The 16,358-nt window shown below is 29.5% G+C and overlaps 1 protein-coding gene across 1 annotated transcript; it reads right to left on the bottom strand.

The window, feature by feature from the left end:
- Positions 1 to 642: 642 nt before the first annotated feature.
- On the bottom strand, positions 643 to 10,663 carry LOC124923959 (oxysterol-binding protein-related protein 1C-like). The gene is made up of 10 exons (XM_047463970.1): positions 9,819 to 10,663; positions 8,268 to 8,624; positions 6,233 to 6,332; positions 4,404 to 4,825; positions 3,109 to 3,264; positions 2,277 to 2,444; positions 2,054 to 2,194; positions 1,484 to 1,714; positions 1,284 to 1,397; positions 643 to 1,184 (listed from the first exon to the last, which is right to left on the bottom strand). The coding sequence occupies exons 1-10, from the start codon at positions 10,338 to 10,340 to the stop codon at positions 990 to 992; spliced, it is 2,406 nt and encodes an 801-aa protein (XP_047319926.1). The 5' UTR covers positions 10,341 to 10,663; the 3' UTR covers positions 643 to 989.
- Between the last annotated feature and the right edge of the window lie 5,695 nt (positions 10,664 to 16,358).

Genomic DNA, 16,358 nt, shown 5'->3' with positions numbered 1-16,358 from the left:
TTTCCTCCAATTTCCGGAAGATTTTCTAACGCAATTTTGGATTCTACACATAAATTTCTCAAATCTATAATTATTTAATTTATTTTATATTTTATTCATAATTCTTAGCATAATTATTTTTAAAATTGAATAAAGACATTTGAATACCTAATCTACATAAGTATGTAAACCTAGCCCTAAAATGTTCTAATTAGTTGTTATAGTTTATATCATCAAGAAATTATACAATTTGAACCTAATTTTTCCTGTTTGACATTAACATTTTTCTCTTTTTTATCTCATCTCCTAAACTGCAATAATTTTTTTTACGGTTCATCCGTAAGTTCTCTTACATCAGACTCCATGTTATCACGTTAGTGCCGGTCACTGAAAATTTAACGTTTGGCCGGAGATAAACACAAGTATTTTTTAAACGATTGATAAAATGTTTCTTTTAAAAATACAGTACTAGAGTGTCTTCCTATTTTACAAAAAAAATATATAATAGTAATTTTGATTTTGATTAAATTTGATAAGAAATGTGATTTAACTTTTTATGTCTACAATGCAAAATTGTAGAAAAAAACAAACAAACAAATGACAAGTATCTTTGCTTAGAAGAATATAAGAACAAACATAACATCCCAAAGAAAATTCTTTAAATGAAGAAGACAAAATCAATAATTCCTTTACATTTGAAACTGGCAGGCAGGTTGGCCATACAAATTTTCTCTTTTCATGATTTACATATATATATATATATTCAAAACAGACTCGAAGAAGCTGCTATTTCCAAAATGTTCAACATGAATTATTATTATTATTATCATTCAATGGTGACTACATGTGTTAACTTCCATGAATTAAAACCTAATGGATGGGCTGAGAATTGACAACAATGAAAGAAAAGACTACAGACAGGCACAACAACAAATGTGGGACTTTAGAAAGGAAAAAAAAATGAGATTTTTTGGCATGCATATTACACTACACAATATATTTCACTGTGTTTATGTTGTTGTTGTTGTTGTATGGTCTATTACTACAGGTGGGATTTGACCAAAGATATCAGGACATGAATCCCATACCTTCTTTTCTCTAGCCTCCCAATAACCACCAATGTATTTATACCCCCCTCCTTCCTCTCCTCCTTTCTCCTTTCTGAACCACCCCGGTTTCCACCCACTTTCCTGCATCTTCCGAGCCTACACCACCAGATTTTCATTACATAATTTCATTCTAAAAGTAGTATTAGTAATAGTAGTAGTAAGTAGACTCATTTTATATATATATATATTTATTACCTGACGCTGCCTCTGCTCCAGTCGCAGCTTCTCTGAATATGCCATATCATACTCCCCATTCTCCAAGCACCTTTGATCTGGTCTCAGCCTTGAATCGGTTGGTGGCAGCTTCTCCTGCATATTTTCATTCATTATTCAAGACTTTAATCAAAATTTGAAGTATGAAACAATATATATATATATATATGTTAGGGTAGTACCTTGAGGCCTGGGGTTATTTCATTCAAGGTCATGGCAAACCGAGTCAAATTATATCTAGTAGGGAACTTGGGAGGCTGGCTTCTCTTCCATAGCAAACGGGCTCCAGACAAAGATTCTGGTCCTTTTCCTTTCACTGAACAATCCCCAATTATGTAATGCATGCTCTCATCCCACTTTCCAAACAGAGTTGCCACTGTTTTCCCATTTTTATCTTGAACAACTCCATGCACCTGCACAAATATTAACAAACCTTTGTTTTCCTCTTCATACATTCCAAGAAAAACTCCAACATTTTCCACTTCAAAATCAACAAGGGGCTATTTGGATTAAACCCTTCATTAAACAAGGCATAAGTACATTAACTCTGCAGAGTATCCTCTATCCTATGATCATACTCCATGGGCAACATAATAGAACTGATTGAGTCTATGTACATTATGCCCAATGCCAACTATCCAGACATCATCTTAAAATCAATTGATGACGATGAGGTTGAGACCATCTAATCAGATGCAAACTAGAACTCACACTTAGCATACATGTAATAATGAGATAAGAAGCATAAGCACCTGATGAGGATTTCTGTCTATGATAGACTGTTCTTTGAATTTTAGTTTGCATGAATAGTTTCCATTTCCCTGTATACGCATTGTGCCATAGTGATCACAGTACAACTTTCCCAGAATAAGATTGTATATGGATGTGGTCACCTGGAAAGAAAACACAGTATTGAAAAGGACATAATAAAAACCGATAATTCCAGTATTAGATCAAATTTGCTTCTCTTTTCACCTTACTCCATTGAAAGTTTTCTCCATCACCAAATTCCAAGGTCAAAGCACCAACAGGGTCTAGCTGAATTGAGCGACCCCAGAATTTGCTTTTCAAGTCACTATCGCCCCAAAACTTCCATCCAGCTCCCTCACAATGGCACGCAACAACCATTGGATGATGACTGACCTGACCATGATAAACCAACCTCGTTATGCGTCTAATTTTGAGTCATCTAGAGGTTTCAATATTTTGATAACAAAGCACAAAAACAAAGTATGTAGAATCTTCAAATACCAAGCCACAAACACTTCCTTGATCAAGGGTTATTTGAATAACCAAGTGGTATAATTAGGTTATCGAAAATCAGGCTATTTGGATAAAAAGACATTAGGGGTATAATTGTATATTTTTTTAAATAGAAGGTGTTTTAGTTGATGATTTGAATGAGGTGAGTACATTGTTGTTCATTGGATAATGGGTTATCATTTTAACTAAATAGAAGACTCCTCTCTACTTTACCCACCTATACAGTCACATGTTCTCTTTTAAATTTTCAACCATTTTATGAACTTAAGAATATGATAAAATGATGCATATAAAGCATCTGAAACTAAGAAAGATTATTCTTAAGGGAAAAAAATAGGCCTGAGTTTGGGACTTTTGAGGAAATGCTAACTTTGTTTTCTCTTCTAACCATAACAGTGAATGGAGTCTTGCGTATATTGTTCCAATGTGTTGAAGTGGATCCAAGTCCCATGTACAGAGTCTTATATTTTAAATGAACAACATTGTAAAAGATACACTAATAAATTGAAAACACACTGGCCAATACTTAACTTCCACATATTACCTTTTCAGAGATAAACCTTAGTCCTTTATCTGGGTAGTCTGCCTCATATGTCTCTCCGAGTAACGGATTAAATGGTTTGCAGTGTCTTCCCTCGGTAGAAGCATATCCAGATACTGCAAATGCGGCTACATTAAGAATCCTCATAAGACTGTTCCCCTGAAATTTGATTATAGAGAGTAAAAGTCAGAAAAATTGAACAAACGGAAATAAAACATGACATTTGAAATGGTGGTGAACCATTAACATTAACCTCTTCATGCCACGACTCAAATGCCATCTAGAAAAGTTCAACAACTCAAAACTTCAAATTGCTATTAACTAATATTTTTCTGTACTTTTTACCATGCAAAGGAGAAAGTCCAGTCAATTCTAGTCTCATGTTTTCAATCATCTTTGGTACTTTCTCCATTTGCGAACACTCCAATCCTTTCTTAAATGCTATTTACATATCTGTATATTTAATCTTCGGAAGAAAGAAGCACATGCCCCTCATACTTATTGGAGAACACTCAACCACCTATATCAAGAAAATGACTTGGAACAAGGAAATTTCAAATCAACCCGACTCAATAGGTTGAATAAGTACAAGATATGTTGATAGACAAATTGAATGATTTTGTGGAAAACCAACTTTAATTACTTTATGCTTAGTTAAGTCCATCCTATAAAATATGTTGAGCAGCCTTAAAGTGGTTAACAAAGCACATATGAAGGAACATAACTCTCTTATACGTGCAAAATATATGAAAGGCTACTCCTCAGGACTTTTATTAGTAAGGCCCTTACAATTACATAAAACTATCTACAGATCAACTTTTATAAAATGTTCATTTGCATCATGAACCTTCAGTACACAAATAAACCTAACGATTTTAACTAATAGAAGGAAGTCATAAATCAGTTTAAAAGAATAGGAAGTCAAAAACAGAAAAGAAAGGAAAATATATATATATATATATATATATATATATATATATATATATATATATATATATATATTGTTATTCCCAAGGGAGAAGACCAAAGGGTGCCCAAAATACCAACATTTAGAATGGAAATGCCACAAGGAATATACTTGCGTCAGGTTCTGAATAACAATGAGTTAGGAAATGACTCAAAGTGTTACGGAACATTAAATCGAAGATCTTATAGGATCTGTTCATAGCATCACAGATAGCATTACTCATATAAGCATGCAAGCCATAGCCACTTCATAATCAGAATTGTTATTATATCAACACACAACACATGCAGAACCGGATCAGAAAAGGAAAAATATGGACCAGAAAATTCACCTTTTTACCCCATTCATTGGCACGGTCAATGAGGTAAGAATATTCCAAATCTTCAAAACATTTTTGAAGTGATGAAATAGGTTCATTAAAGTAGACAGGAAGGCAGACTTTTGTGAGGTCCTTCCCAATGTTGTCCTTGATCATTGACCAGAGGCTTATTCCCTTTTCTTTTTCTTTAGGCTCGGGCAATCTGCTACGACGCTTAACCAGAGGAAAATTCTTTCCCACAGATTTAATACAGGGATCAACATCATCTTCGGACTCGAGACCGTATAGGCCTTCTTCAGAAGAACCACTACTTTTAAAAGAACTTGATGATAGAAAATCTTTAGTATCAAAGAAAGCATTATCCTCATCGTCCGTTTCCTCCTCTGCAGCATCAACTCTTTCATTGTCATCTTCAGATTCACTTTCACTGCCTTCTGTAAAAGGACAAAAGTTCTATATAAACACCAGTACTATTGCATGAGAGAATTACCTAAAATAGATATATAAGAGATTTTTTCTGAATTGATTTTCATGATTATGATAATGGAAATATTCACACAACTCAAGTAGTATATTTGTCTTGTTATTTCCCTCAACAATCTTTACTTATTTGAACTAAAACCAACAAATATAGACTTTGTGGGGGGGTCAAATGGATTCAATCATATATCTTCCAAGGGAAAAGCATTTGGGCAGTGGAATTAAACACTGATTGTTCACAGGCCTTAAAGAAAATATGGAAGCAAAGGAAGGAAACCTTTTAGCATGATTAGTTTAGTTAGTGGCTATGATAGAAATACCCTATTTTGGATGGATCCATGGCATAGAGAGGTTGTCTTCTCATCTACAATATGGATATTGTCAACCTTATCTAAGGTCATCATTTTAAAGTGACAATGATACATCAAGATGGGAAGATGAAGTGGATTGCTTAGAAAGCTCTCACATGGTAAGAGAGATCCTATAGTTCACTTTTAAAGCTTGGGATGTCACTAGGAGGAACGGGAATTTGAGGTGGTGGAAACTTTTTTGGGTAAGGAATGTGGTCTTACACACAAGATCATCATTTGAAAAAGTATACATGATCGTTTGCTAGACAAACTTAAAAGATTCATGGATACCCCTCTGCTCTTTCTGCATATGTGCCGAGAGAAGTTTCATGTGCTTATTCATTGAATGTAGATTCTCCAAAGCTATCTAGGATAAAACTATGAATTGTATGATTATAAGAACACCAGTTTCTTGAAGTAATATTTATTGACATTATTAACAAGCACAACATCTTGTGTCAGGCCAATGAAACACCAAATTCCAGAAGCTAGTTTACCATTAATATCAACAATCACATGCAAACCATTGACCTTCCATACTCATAGACACAAATAGCCAATAACAAACTGAACAATCCAGAGTTTCATTATAGTGTAAATAAAAGAAGCCTGCAGAAAAAGAAGATTTGGGAATATTTTTATCAGTCCATAAGCTGAGAAAACAAAGGCCTATTTGGTATGCAATTTTATCACTTTGCCAATAAATAAAAATAAGTTGGCAAAACGTCTTCATCTAAGATTTCGTCATCCAAAATATTGTCAAAAAATTACTTTTTTCACACTTTTCATCTAATAAAGTTCCGTTAATTCAATCACAATTTTGATGCCAAAATCAATTTCAAATTTTTACTTTTGACGGTTTTTAATTGTGAATGTGATTATGACAAAATACCACTTTCCAAATAGGCTCGTGTGTAAAATCAGCAAGCATAGATAAGACTTCTAACCAACTTTCTGGTACAGGTAACAGCATAACACTTGATAGAACAGATAGAAATTGTAATGTCATACCACTCGACTTTTCTTGCCTTGACCTTGATGTAGACTCAGACTCTTTTAAGTTTCTCTGGCTTTCATCCACCACGGTGTTCTCTAGGTCAACCTTTTCTGTCTACAGAAATGTTCTCATATTACTTTCTCAGCAGAAACCACAATATAGTTTAGATACTTTCAGTAGTAACATGGTAACTATAATTAGAAAAACTTTAGAAAATGTTGCCCTCTCAGCAAGCAAGACAGACCAAGAAAACACAAACAAAAGCTAATACTGTAAATACTAATCCAGGAAGAAACTAAATGAACAAATCTATAGCCAACCAGCAACAAAGAGAAGAAATGCAACCAATATAATATTTGATTCCATTAGATGTCTTATTGCTTCATTCATGGCATCTTGTATGACTCCTTTAAACCAAAAAGGAAAAACTTGTAATTGCTGTTTGATAATGCCTTGCCATGGGTGCATAAACTGATTTTGCTGATTTATTAACCATATACTTTCAGAAACAAACCAATACATGTTAGATCTGAACCCAAGCTTTGCCAAATACATGGGATCTTTAATTTTGAAAAACAATCCCAAATTATTTCATCTCTTGGATAAATTCATTCACTATTTAACAACACAATCGCCAAATTACCCTTGTCTAATTTTTTTGTCAATAAAATAATATTTTTCTCTCACTTCAACACCAAAATTAATCATCATTATAATTGCTTAGTTTTTCTCTTTCTCTCACTTTACTTATAAGGGAATTGTGGTACAGTCAGCCACCTGGTTATAGTTCAATTGGTATAAAAATGGAGAGAACTTTTTAGAATTTTTGATATATCCCTCTAATGTCTCCCCATTTTGATACATACCCTCTAACATGCAAAAATCAAGCAAATCCCTATCAGCCATTCATTGTAGATCTATCATGTTAAAAAGACAGCCAAATGAGCAAAAAATACTTGTAATAATTTGACTATCCGTCATAACCCATTCTAGTTCCGTATAGTCCAGAATAGCTAAAAATACTCTTTTTCTCCATCAATTTCAGAATGGCCTAATGCTATTTATCAGTTCCTAATTGAACATTTCATGTTTCTGCTTCTTGGGGTATTAATGTTATTTTTTTTCTACAGTAAAAATATGCATAAGATCCTCAAGGAGAAAAACTCTATATTTGTGTCCTTTAATTTCACACCAAAATATGTAACAAACCATACTTCAGTATTGCAACAAAAATGTCTCCTGCGTCATGAAGAAGTTAACTGGAATTTTATCATTACTAACAATTGATGCACCTCTACTATGCTACATACTTGGTTGATAGCAAATGTGTACAATAAGATTTTAACATAAAATACACTCAAATCCATATTGTGCCCATAAACAAGGTACAGAAGGGTGCAGGCAAACTAACACAAATTTATATGTTTAAAAGAAAATTGGGAGCAACTTCAAGCTTGTGTTTACTTGCGTTAACTATAGTGCCTTCAATCTACTGCATATCAAGAAGAAACATTTATTGTTAAACTTATCATGCCTACTTAAGTTCTTGTGGTATAACATGCTTGCACGTTTTACTTCCCCAATTTATAAGACAACTTTTGTGTGAATGCAGTCCGATGCTCATCTCTATAATTAAGGCTATCACACACCATAATGTGTGCTATTAAAATGGTGTTGTACATATGTGTCTTCAAATATATAAAAAAAAGGTTCCAGTATATGTCTGCAGAATTAGAGAGACTGGGAGTCAGCATTCCATGGTAATTGCTAACAGATACCATAAAAGATAAGTTATCAAATGCTTCAAAAGTATGAAGACACTAAATGAGGCTCTTCTTTACTATAATTCAATAGAATGGAATGGTGTGATAGAACATCTCACTTAACACAATGGAATTGGAGGTAGTAATGAAGAAGTAAATGATCTTACATAATGCACATGAATAACAGAACCTCAAAGAAGCAAATAAATAAATAAAACTCAATTTGAGATGCATACTTGAAGGATAATTCTGCATATGGGAGCATGAATTTCTATACTGCATGTACCTCTAAATGTCGTAGTGTGTCAATAAGGAGCCAATGCTTTTGTTTGAGAAGCATAAGTTGGTTTTGCAAATGAGAAAACTCCGTTCTCATAATCTGTTCACTATCACGGATGGCCGCCTCATTCACTCCTTCATCCAACAATCGTTGCCGAAGCTTTTCTGTTGATACATAGATATTTTCCATAGGAGCCATTAGTTCGCTGTTGGACATCCTGGGGAACAAATCCTTTATTGCTTGCAGTGCATCCATCCATGCCATCCGGTCTTCTCGTGTTTCAGCCCTCAAGTGAAGCCTTTTTGTGCCAGTGAAAATTGAGAATCTCTTATCATCCGACCTACTTTCACGAATTGAAGAGACCTGCAGCAAACCAACTATAACTTAAATAAACATGTCAAAGAACCTTCTAAGTAATCAGAAGAAATTTGTTGGTCAAGTACAAACTTTTCAAGATCAAAACAAGATAAAGAGGCCATTCTTGCTCTAGACTCATAATTCATCATTAACAGGACTCCTCTCCATTCTCCTCAATAGCATCCTAGACAATTACTACAGATGCAATCATTTGAACCGAAGTCTCACTTTTAAATTCCTCCGTACACATACCATAAGAACGGGACATGCTTTGGAGAGAGCCTTTTGGAGAATGAGTTAGAGGTGCATATTTCCTTAGCTTTTTTGGGTTATAGATATTGGAAAGATTTGAATTTGTTCCCCTAAAGTTACCTATTTCTAGTAATAGTTAAAAATGAGTTAGTATATTCTATTTTGGAAGAGTATAATGGTCACATAGCTACAAATAGTTACACCACAAAAGAATCTCTTAGCAATAATAGTGTCTAAAACCCCCCTTGGGAACACTATATATTATATATAAACATATATTCCACAAGATATGCTAAGGAACGAGATCTAAGTCCCTCTGTAGCTTTGTGCACACATTACAATTCTATATATGCATTGGTCCCAAACTTGATAAGGTTGTGTTAGCAACTTGGTGAAAGAATCTTGTCCTCTAGTGCAGAACATATGTACAGTAACATAAGCTTCCAAACATTGGGAAACTAAAAGAAAAAAGCTTCATTAACAATGCCAGAGAATAATTTATGGGTGAACCTGTGACTTAGCAAACCTCAACACTGTAACCTACAGAAGACTATTGAATAGGATGATAAAGGAAGAAATGTCCAAAAGGTCCTCAATTTGATCTACATTAATTTGAACTTATTAGCCTTCCACATCATATGTTGATATCATGACAGCTCAGATAATTTATTCACCCAAGAACTATTGGAATTGGAAAGATTGTATTAAAGATTGTATTGAAGATTATATTGAAAATGTCTATAATCCGCAGACATAGTTTCTCCGAGAGAATTAGGCAGATTAATAAAAATAAAAGAATAAAACAAATCCTAGATTAGAATGAAATATAAGAACTAGTTATCTAGAACCCAAGTACAGAAATGTTCAGAGTAATTTGATTTGGACCTGCTTGTTGTCTGTTAAGTACATGGTATCATATAGGTGTTAGACAAGAAAGAGACACCTTACCTTAAGATGAATCTCACCAAATGGATGTCGCCGAGGCTTAGAACCTGCTGTCTTGTGACGGGAAATTCTTCGCAAAGATTCTTCTCCGATAATTTTCGATCCTTTTTCTGTCTCTGGACTGACAACAATCTTATCAGGTCCATGGATCTTATAATACGATAGAACACCATCTTGCAACACAAACCATCTCGGACGCCAACCTTTACCATAGTTCACCCACTTATTTAGAATACCAGAAATTCCATTACCAACTATATCGTTTATCTTCACCTCCCGCTGATCGCCGGAGACCAACTGCGTGGCTTCTCGCTTCCCCGGCACCACCGCCATCCTCTGACTCTGACTATTACTAGTCCGATTATATTCGCTTCCCTGAACTAGAATATTAGCCTTTCTTACAGAATTAGATCTGGAGCCGGTCACAGGACCACTTAGCACGGTCAACGGAGGTGCGTCTGGAGAATCCGGCATAGTTACTGAATTCTGTTGATGAACTATAGAGACGCAGCAAAATGGATGCATAATCTAAGTCTATTAACCATAGTATGTATGCGATGAGATCAAACTGCACTGATCCGCCGGAAAATTCTCATGATGTAAAGAATGAAATAGTGTGGAAACACCTAGATTAAGAAATCAGGACTCAAATGATGACGGTTACAATTTACAAATGGCGATGATGATGATGAACGAGACTCACTTCCATGTCTTGAAATCAGTCGACGGATATAGAGAGAAATAATGCGAAAGAAGGTAGGATTGGATGGAAGAACTGGTTTGGAAACGGCGCCGCCGTAATTTGATCGGAGGGGAAAGAATTCCGGCGAGTATTGCCGGCGTAAGAATGAAAGAAAATGCTTTTTCTCAGCGGTCAGATTTAAATATGAGGCGGTTGGTTGTTCCCAAAGTACCCCCAAATGCTTTCTCTCTCTGTTGAGCATCTATCGTATGTGCTGAACCACATGGTACCAAAATCACCGTTTCTTTCCAAGAATCTGACACGTGGCAAATATCATGCTGTAATAAACTTTTTATTAATTGGTCAACTTTTCAAATGAGTGTTTGTCAAGTTTACATTTACTGCAACCTATTAGGACTTGTTTGATTTACTATTGAGGTTTCTAATTATGGTAGAGTTTTTTATTGTTAAAATTATACAAAATTAGATTTTGTTTCAAGAGTATAAATATTATTAACTTATTATTTACTTAATATCATTAATTTGACTATAAAATTTTTTGATTATTTCGATATTTAAAATATTTAATTTATTAAAATTTAATAATTAATTAATTGATAAATCTTTTATTTACATTAACTATATTTTAAATTATTAAGACAAAACATTGTTCAATTGAACAAATAAGGAAATAAGGAACTAATTTAATTTAAATAAAAGTATAAACCTAATTTAAAAACACTTTTAAAATTGTATCTTGTCTGATGAATTTATAAATTAATAGTTCAAACAAATATTATAAATACCATCTTTTCTTATCCAAAATCATCTTACAAAATATTTTCAAATATATATTTTTTTATTTTTAATTACTTGTTTATTAAATTATTAATTAAATTAAAATATTTTATTTTACTTTTATAATATTAAAAATCAATAATAATTTTATGTAAATAATTCAAATAACTCAATTTTTTATATATAAAAATAGGTATTTTGAAACAATCCCAGATTATATATCATCAATCCAAATTCATGAGTTGATTCACATTAATTTTGTTTAATTTTTAACAAAAAAGAAAGAGATATTATTTTTTTAGATCAAAACTGAACTTTGCTCAATTTGTTAGATAAAATTATTCAGATAAAAAAGGTTGTTACTAAGTAGAAAGAAAAAGATTTGAAGAAAAAATCAGGTCAACATTTTAATTTGGTGTATTTTTGTATATAAATCAAATGAATGTTGATATTCATTATAGATTAATTATTTGTATATAAATCTTTTGTATTATTGAAAGTATCTTTGATAACTTTATTAATACAAAATTAACATTCAAACAAAATCTAATTTGTTGAATTAAATAAAAATTATATCTACTTTATTTTTATTAACGCATTAATTTAGAGTAGAATCATATTAACTTATTAAAAGTAATTATTAAAGTAAGAGTAAAAAGTAAACAATTTTACTTATCTTTTAGTTTAAGGCCTCGTTTGATTAATCATTATATTAATGAGAGTATTAAAATTATTCTCTACTTAGATATTATATTTTATATTAATAAAAATTAATAGAGAGAGGGTATATTTTGTCTTTTACTAATTCTATCCAACCAGATCTTTTTTAAGAAAATAAAGATTTATATAACCCATCAAACGAGCACTAAGGAGAGACAAATATTTATTTATTTATTTATAAATATATAATATACAAAATGAAGATAAGAACAAGTATGGTAAGACATTTATTGTAAGTCAGTCTTTTTTTAATGTTTTCCTTTCTAAAGGAAAGTCATGCATAATTGATGGGGTTTTAAGAGATATAGATAAAGTTTAGGTCTTAAATTAAGATAACATACAAAAAGTGAATGAATAAGAAAAGCTAGACAATTGATTGGATCAACACCATGACGACGGTATTAGTATAAAACGACATGATACGATATTATCTCACTTGAATCGTAAGTTGGACACGACATAGAAACGAGGCAACACGATCACGACACAATTATGAGTTTATACGATCGTAACACGGTCACGAGTCGATACGGACACGACATAAATATAGACACAACACGAGCACGAATATACACACGAAACGACATAAATACAATTAGTCATATGACATAATTAGCTACTTAAATTTACCTTAACATTTTATCTAAATCTATTTAGATTCTCCTAATTTAATTAATAAATTATTTAATTTTATAAATATAACATACAGTATATAATTAAAACTAAACCTATTAAAATAAAATATTAACTTAACTAATATAAATTAAAATAAAATATAATAAAAATAAATAAATGATATGAATAGAAATGTGAGTCTCCTAATAATTTTTTAAATAATATTTTATTAATTTATTTTTAAAATTTAAAATTATTTTATAATTTTAATTATTATTAATATATTAAATAATAAATATATAATAATAATTTAATTTTGATAATATAATAATATATATTTATAATTTATACCCACCTTTTTATTAAATTATAATATAATAATATATATTTATAAATATCTCAACTATAAATTTATTTATTTACTACTATTTTCCCTATTTTGTTCTCAAACTACCAACATTTACATTAACATTCTCATATCACCACCTCTTTTTAAATATATTTATATTCTTACTTAATAAATTATTTAATTTTATAAAAAATTTACTAATTTTATTTGAATAATTATTTATAAATTTTAAAGCACAATTTAAATAATTGACATTCAAATTCTTATTTAAATTCTTATTTATGAAATTATATATTAAAATTTATATCTTACAAATCTTACCTATTTAACCTATTCATTAGTTTTTTAAATAACATATTTTAAATAATTAACTTATTAAATTATTTTAAGTTTTTTAAATTAAAATAAATAAATTAATACTCATATTTTATAATTTTTATTAATAATATAATTTAATATATATATATATATATAATTAATCAACATAAGTGTGTCAAGACATGACATGACACACATGAAAACGGGCATCGATACGACACAATTAGGTCGAAACTCTAGTCGGGATAACACGAAACACGAGTTACCACCACACAAATAAACTCGTGAACATAAATTAACCCAACACAAAAGAGCTTGTAAATCATAATATCTTGAGTGAGTCAAGACACGACTTATTTGAGTCGAATATAACCGTTTATGCGATGCTAGGACTAATTCATAAATTTGGAAAAGTTCTTCTTCTTTTCTATAATTTTTTTTTATATTAATGATAGAAAATATTAACAAAATTTAAATAAGATACTAAACAAATTCGATTATAATATAAAAAAATACAAATTTTACCTTACAAATTTTATCAATTAAAAACAAAATTGTTTAGCTAATGAGCTATATTAATTTCTCCTCTCATTCAACAAATATTTAAAATTATTTAACCTAATGAGCTATATTGTACTTAAAAAAGAGGTTGGAAATTTGATATCATCCTTTTAAATTATGTGGGACATTTAAACCAATTCTCATACATTTATTTAAGTTAAATTGGTATCATATAGAACTAGAGTTCTAATAATATTCACAAGTATTAACATACATCAAAAATATTTTTTTGTCAATTTTGTGAAAAAACATTGGATTTCTTCTTTTCTTATTTTTGTAGGGAAAACATTTCATGACTATTTAATTATATATAAGATAAATTCAAGTGAAACACTTTAAAATTTTGGATTATATTTGATGATTATCATTTTTTTTTAAATCCAAAATTTATTCTCTAACTCACAATAAAGACAACTTCAATTTAAAACCTCATTAAATTCAACCTAAAATATGTGTTCTCTCAAACTAAATTCATTTTTTAGTGAGTTATATGATGATTATCTTTAAACTACATCAGGTATTAATCAAATAATTATATTATACTTTAAGCAAATCTCTAAAAGTGGAACATTTAATCATTTCATCAATGATGACACTAAGTCATATGATATTTATGTTTTAAGGATGATTTTGTGTTTGAGGAGTTCCATTTTTATGAATTTCTTATTATATATATTAATGTTTGTGGTGGTGTTATTCAGAAATAATAATTACTTATTTATTATAAAAGATAGTTTAATTGAATTATTTTGAATAAAATAAATCAAATATCTTAAGTATTTAAATAATAAATTAAAAAATATTTTAATTAAATATTTGAAATTTTTGTCTCGAGATAACAAAATTTCATATTTGGTTTCATTAAAAATGTTGTGAGTGAAGAAACTTCTACTATATATATAGACTTTATAACTTTTAACATGAAATAAATTATAATTTAAAATTTAAAGAAAAATAATATTTAAGTGAGTGAAGATTAAATTAAATAGTAATTTATATAAAAAAATAATTCAAAACAATTAAGCTCTTCAATTATGAATTAGATTGTAATTGTTTATGATACAATAATTTTAAATAATAAATTATTTGAATAAAAAATCAAATATATTTAAATATTTAGTGAATAAATTTAATAATTTGAAACAAATATGAATTATAAGCTTAGAATAATTACATGTATAGCATTAAAAAAATTGAATAATGTCAAATATATTTAAAATTTTTAACAAATAAAAAAAAGAGCATTTCATCCACCACTAGAAGACAAGATCATTTGTGTTGTGCATATTATTAAGGCTTACAATGTCTTGCCAGCCTTTTATTATTTTTGGATTTTTGTTTATTATTAATATAATTGTTTAATATATTTCAAATTAGACCTTAAATACCTGATTAATTTAATAAATTTCAAATTAAACTTTGTTATTTTAAATATTTTCATCGATCAATTTTTCATATTTAATAATAAATGTTTATATATATTTAAAACATAAACGTTTTGTGATTTATGTGATCGTGCTCGTTTTGTTGTGTTAATGTATTAAAAAATAATATTGTTCAGTTTCATATTGAATTTCGTGTTAAGGATTACAAATGATAATGTTCATACATAATTTAATATTGAATGTCAGTGTTATTCAATTTTTGTAAATATGCATTGACTCTGTTGATAATAAAAAAATTCACAAGTGCCTAACAAAAATGACTAAAATAATATTTGTTGGATTTAAAATAAATAAACCAATATCACATTAGATTTAATTATATAAATAAATCAATATCACATTATTAATTATTTCTTTCACTAAAATCATTTATATATAAAAAAAAGTCATTTTAATCATATTAAAATAGTCAAATACATTTATTTTGCAAATTATAAAATATTTAATAATATATTATTTGGACCAGTTTACCAAAATGAATAATTTTCTTATAGAAATAAGGTATTTTGGAATAAACTCATATAAAAACAAGTGAGTGAGGTATTTATTTCTCGGGTGAAAGATAGACCGTGACTTAAATAATTAATTTAATCATCAACCAAATATTTCAATTTAAAAAATTACAAATATTAAATAATTAAGGCCTGGTTCGGTACGAGGTTTTAAAAAAATTCATACAAAATTAAACATCATTTCACTCCCCTTTTATCCACCATATCACTCGAATCATTGACCAAAATACTAAAATAACTTATATATTAAATTATTATTTTTTATTTTAAAAATATATTAATATATTTTAAGTCTTTTTATAAAAAATAATCATCACTTTCTCACTATCATCGTCAATTTTTTTTTTTTCTCCCTCTAAGTTTTTATAAAAACCTTAATCCAAACAACCTCCAAGGAAATGTGAAGTAAAACTTATTTAAATAAACTACCATCCTTATATACATTCTTAGTCAATTAAATCAACTAATTTATCGATTTAAATAATATTTTTGTTAAATATTATTATATTTAAATTATTTTTACTTAATCCTCAATTTTTCATA

This window comes from Impatiens glandulifera, chromosome 2, assembly GCF_907164915.1.
Source record: "Impatiens glandulifera chromosome 2, dImpGla2.1, whole genome shotgun sequence".
Taxonomy (NCBI): Eukaryota; Viridiplantae; Streptophyta; class Magnoliopsida; order Ericales; family Balsaminaceae; genus Impatiens; species Impatiens glandulifera.
The sequence above is the reverse complement of the archived record's forward strand: the minus strand, read 5'-3'. Positions and strand labels throughout refer to the sequence as shown.

Bases quoted from the DNA above. Each gene is read 5' to 3' on its own strand.
- LOC124923959 (XM_047463970.1), bottom strand. From the start codon at position 10,340: ATGCATCCATTTTGCTGCGTCTCTATAGTTCATCAACAGAATTCAGTA. The intron at 8,625-9,818 runs GTAAGGTGTCTC...GGTTTGCTGCAG, and splicing joins TTGGTGAGATTCATCTTAAG to GTCTCTTCAATTCGTGAAAG. The intron at 3,265-4,403 runs GTGAATTTTCTG...ATCAAATTTCAG, and splicing joins CCAATGAATGGGGTAAAAAG to GGGAACAGTCTTATGAGGAT.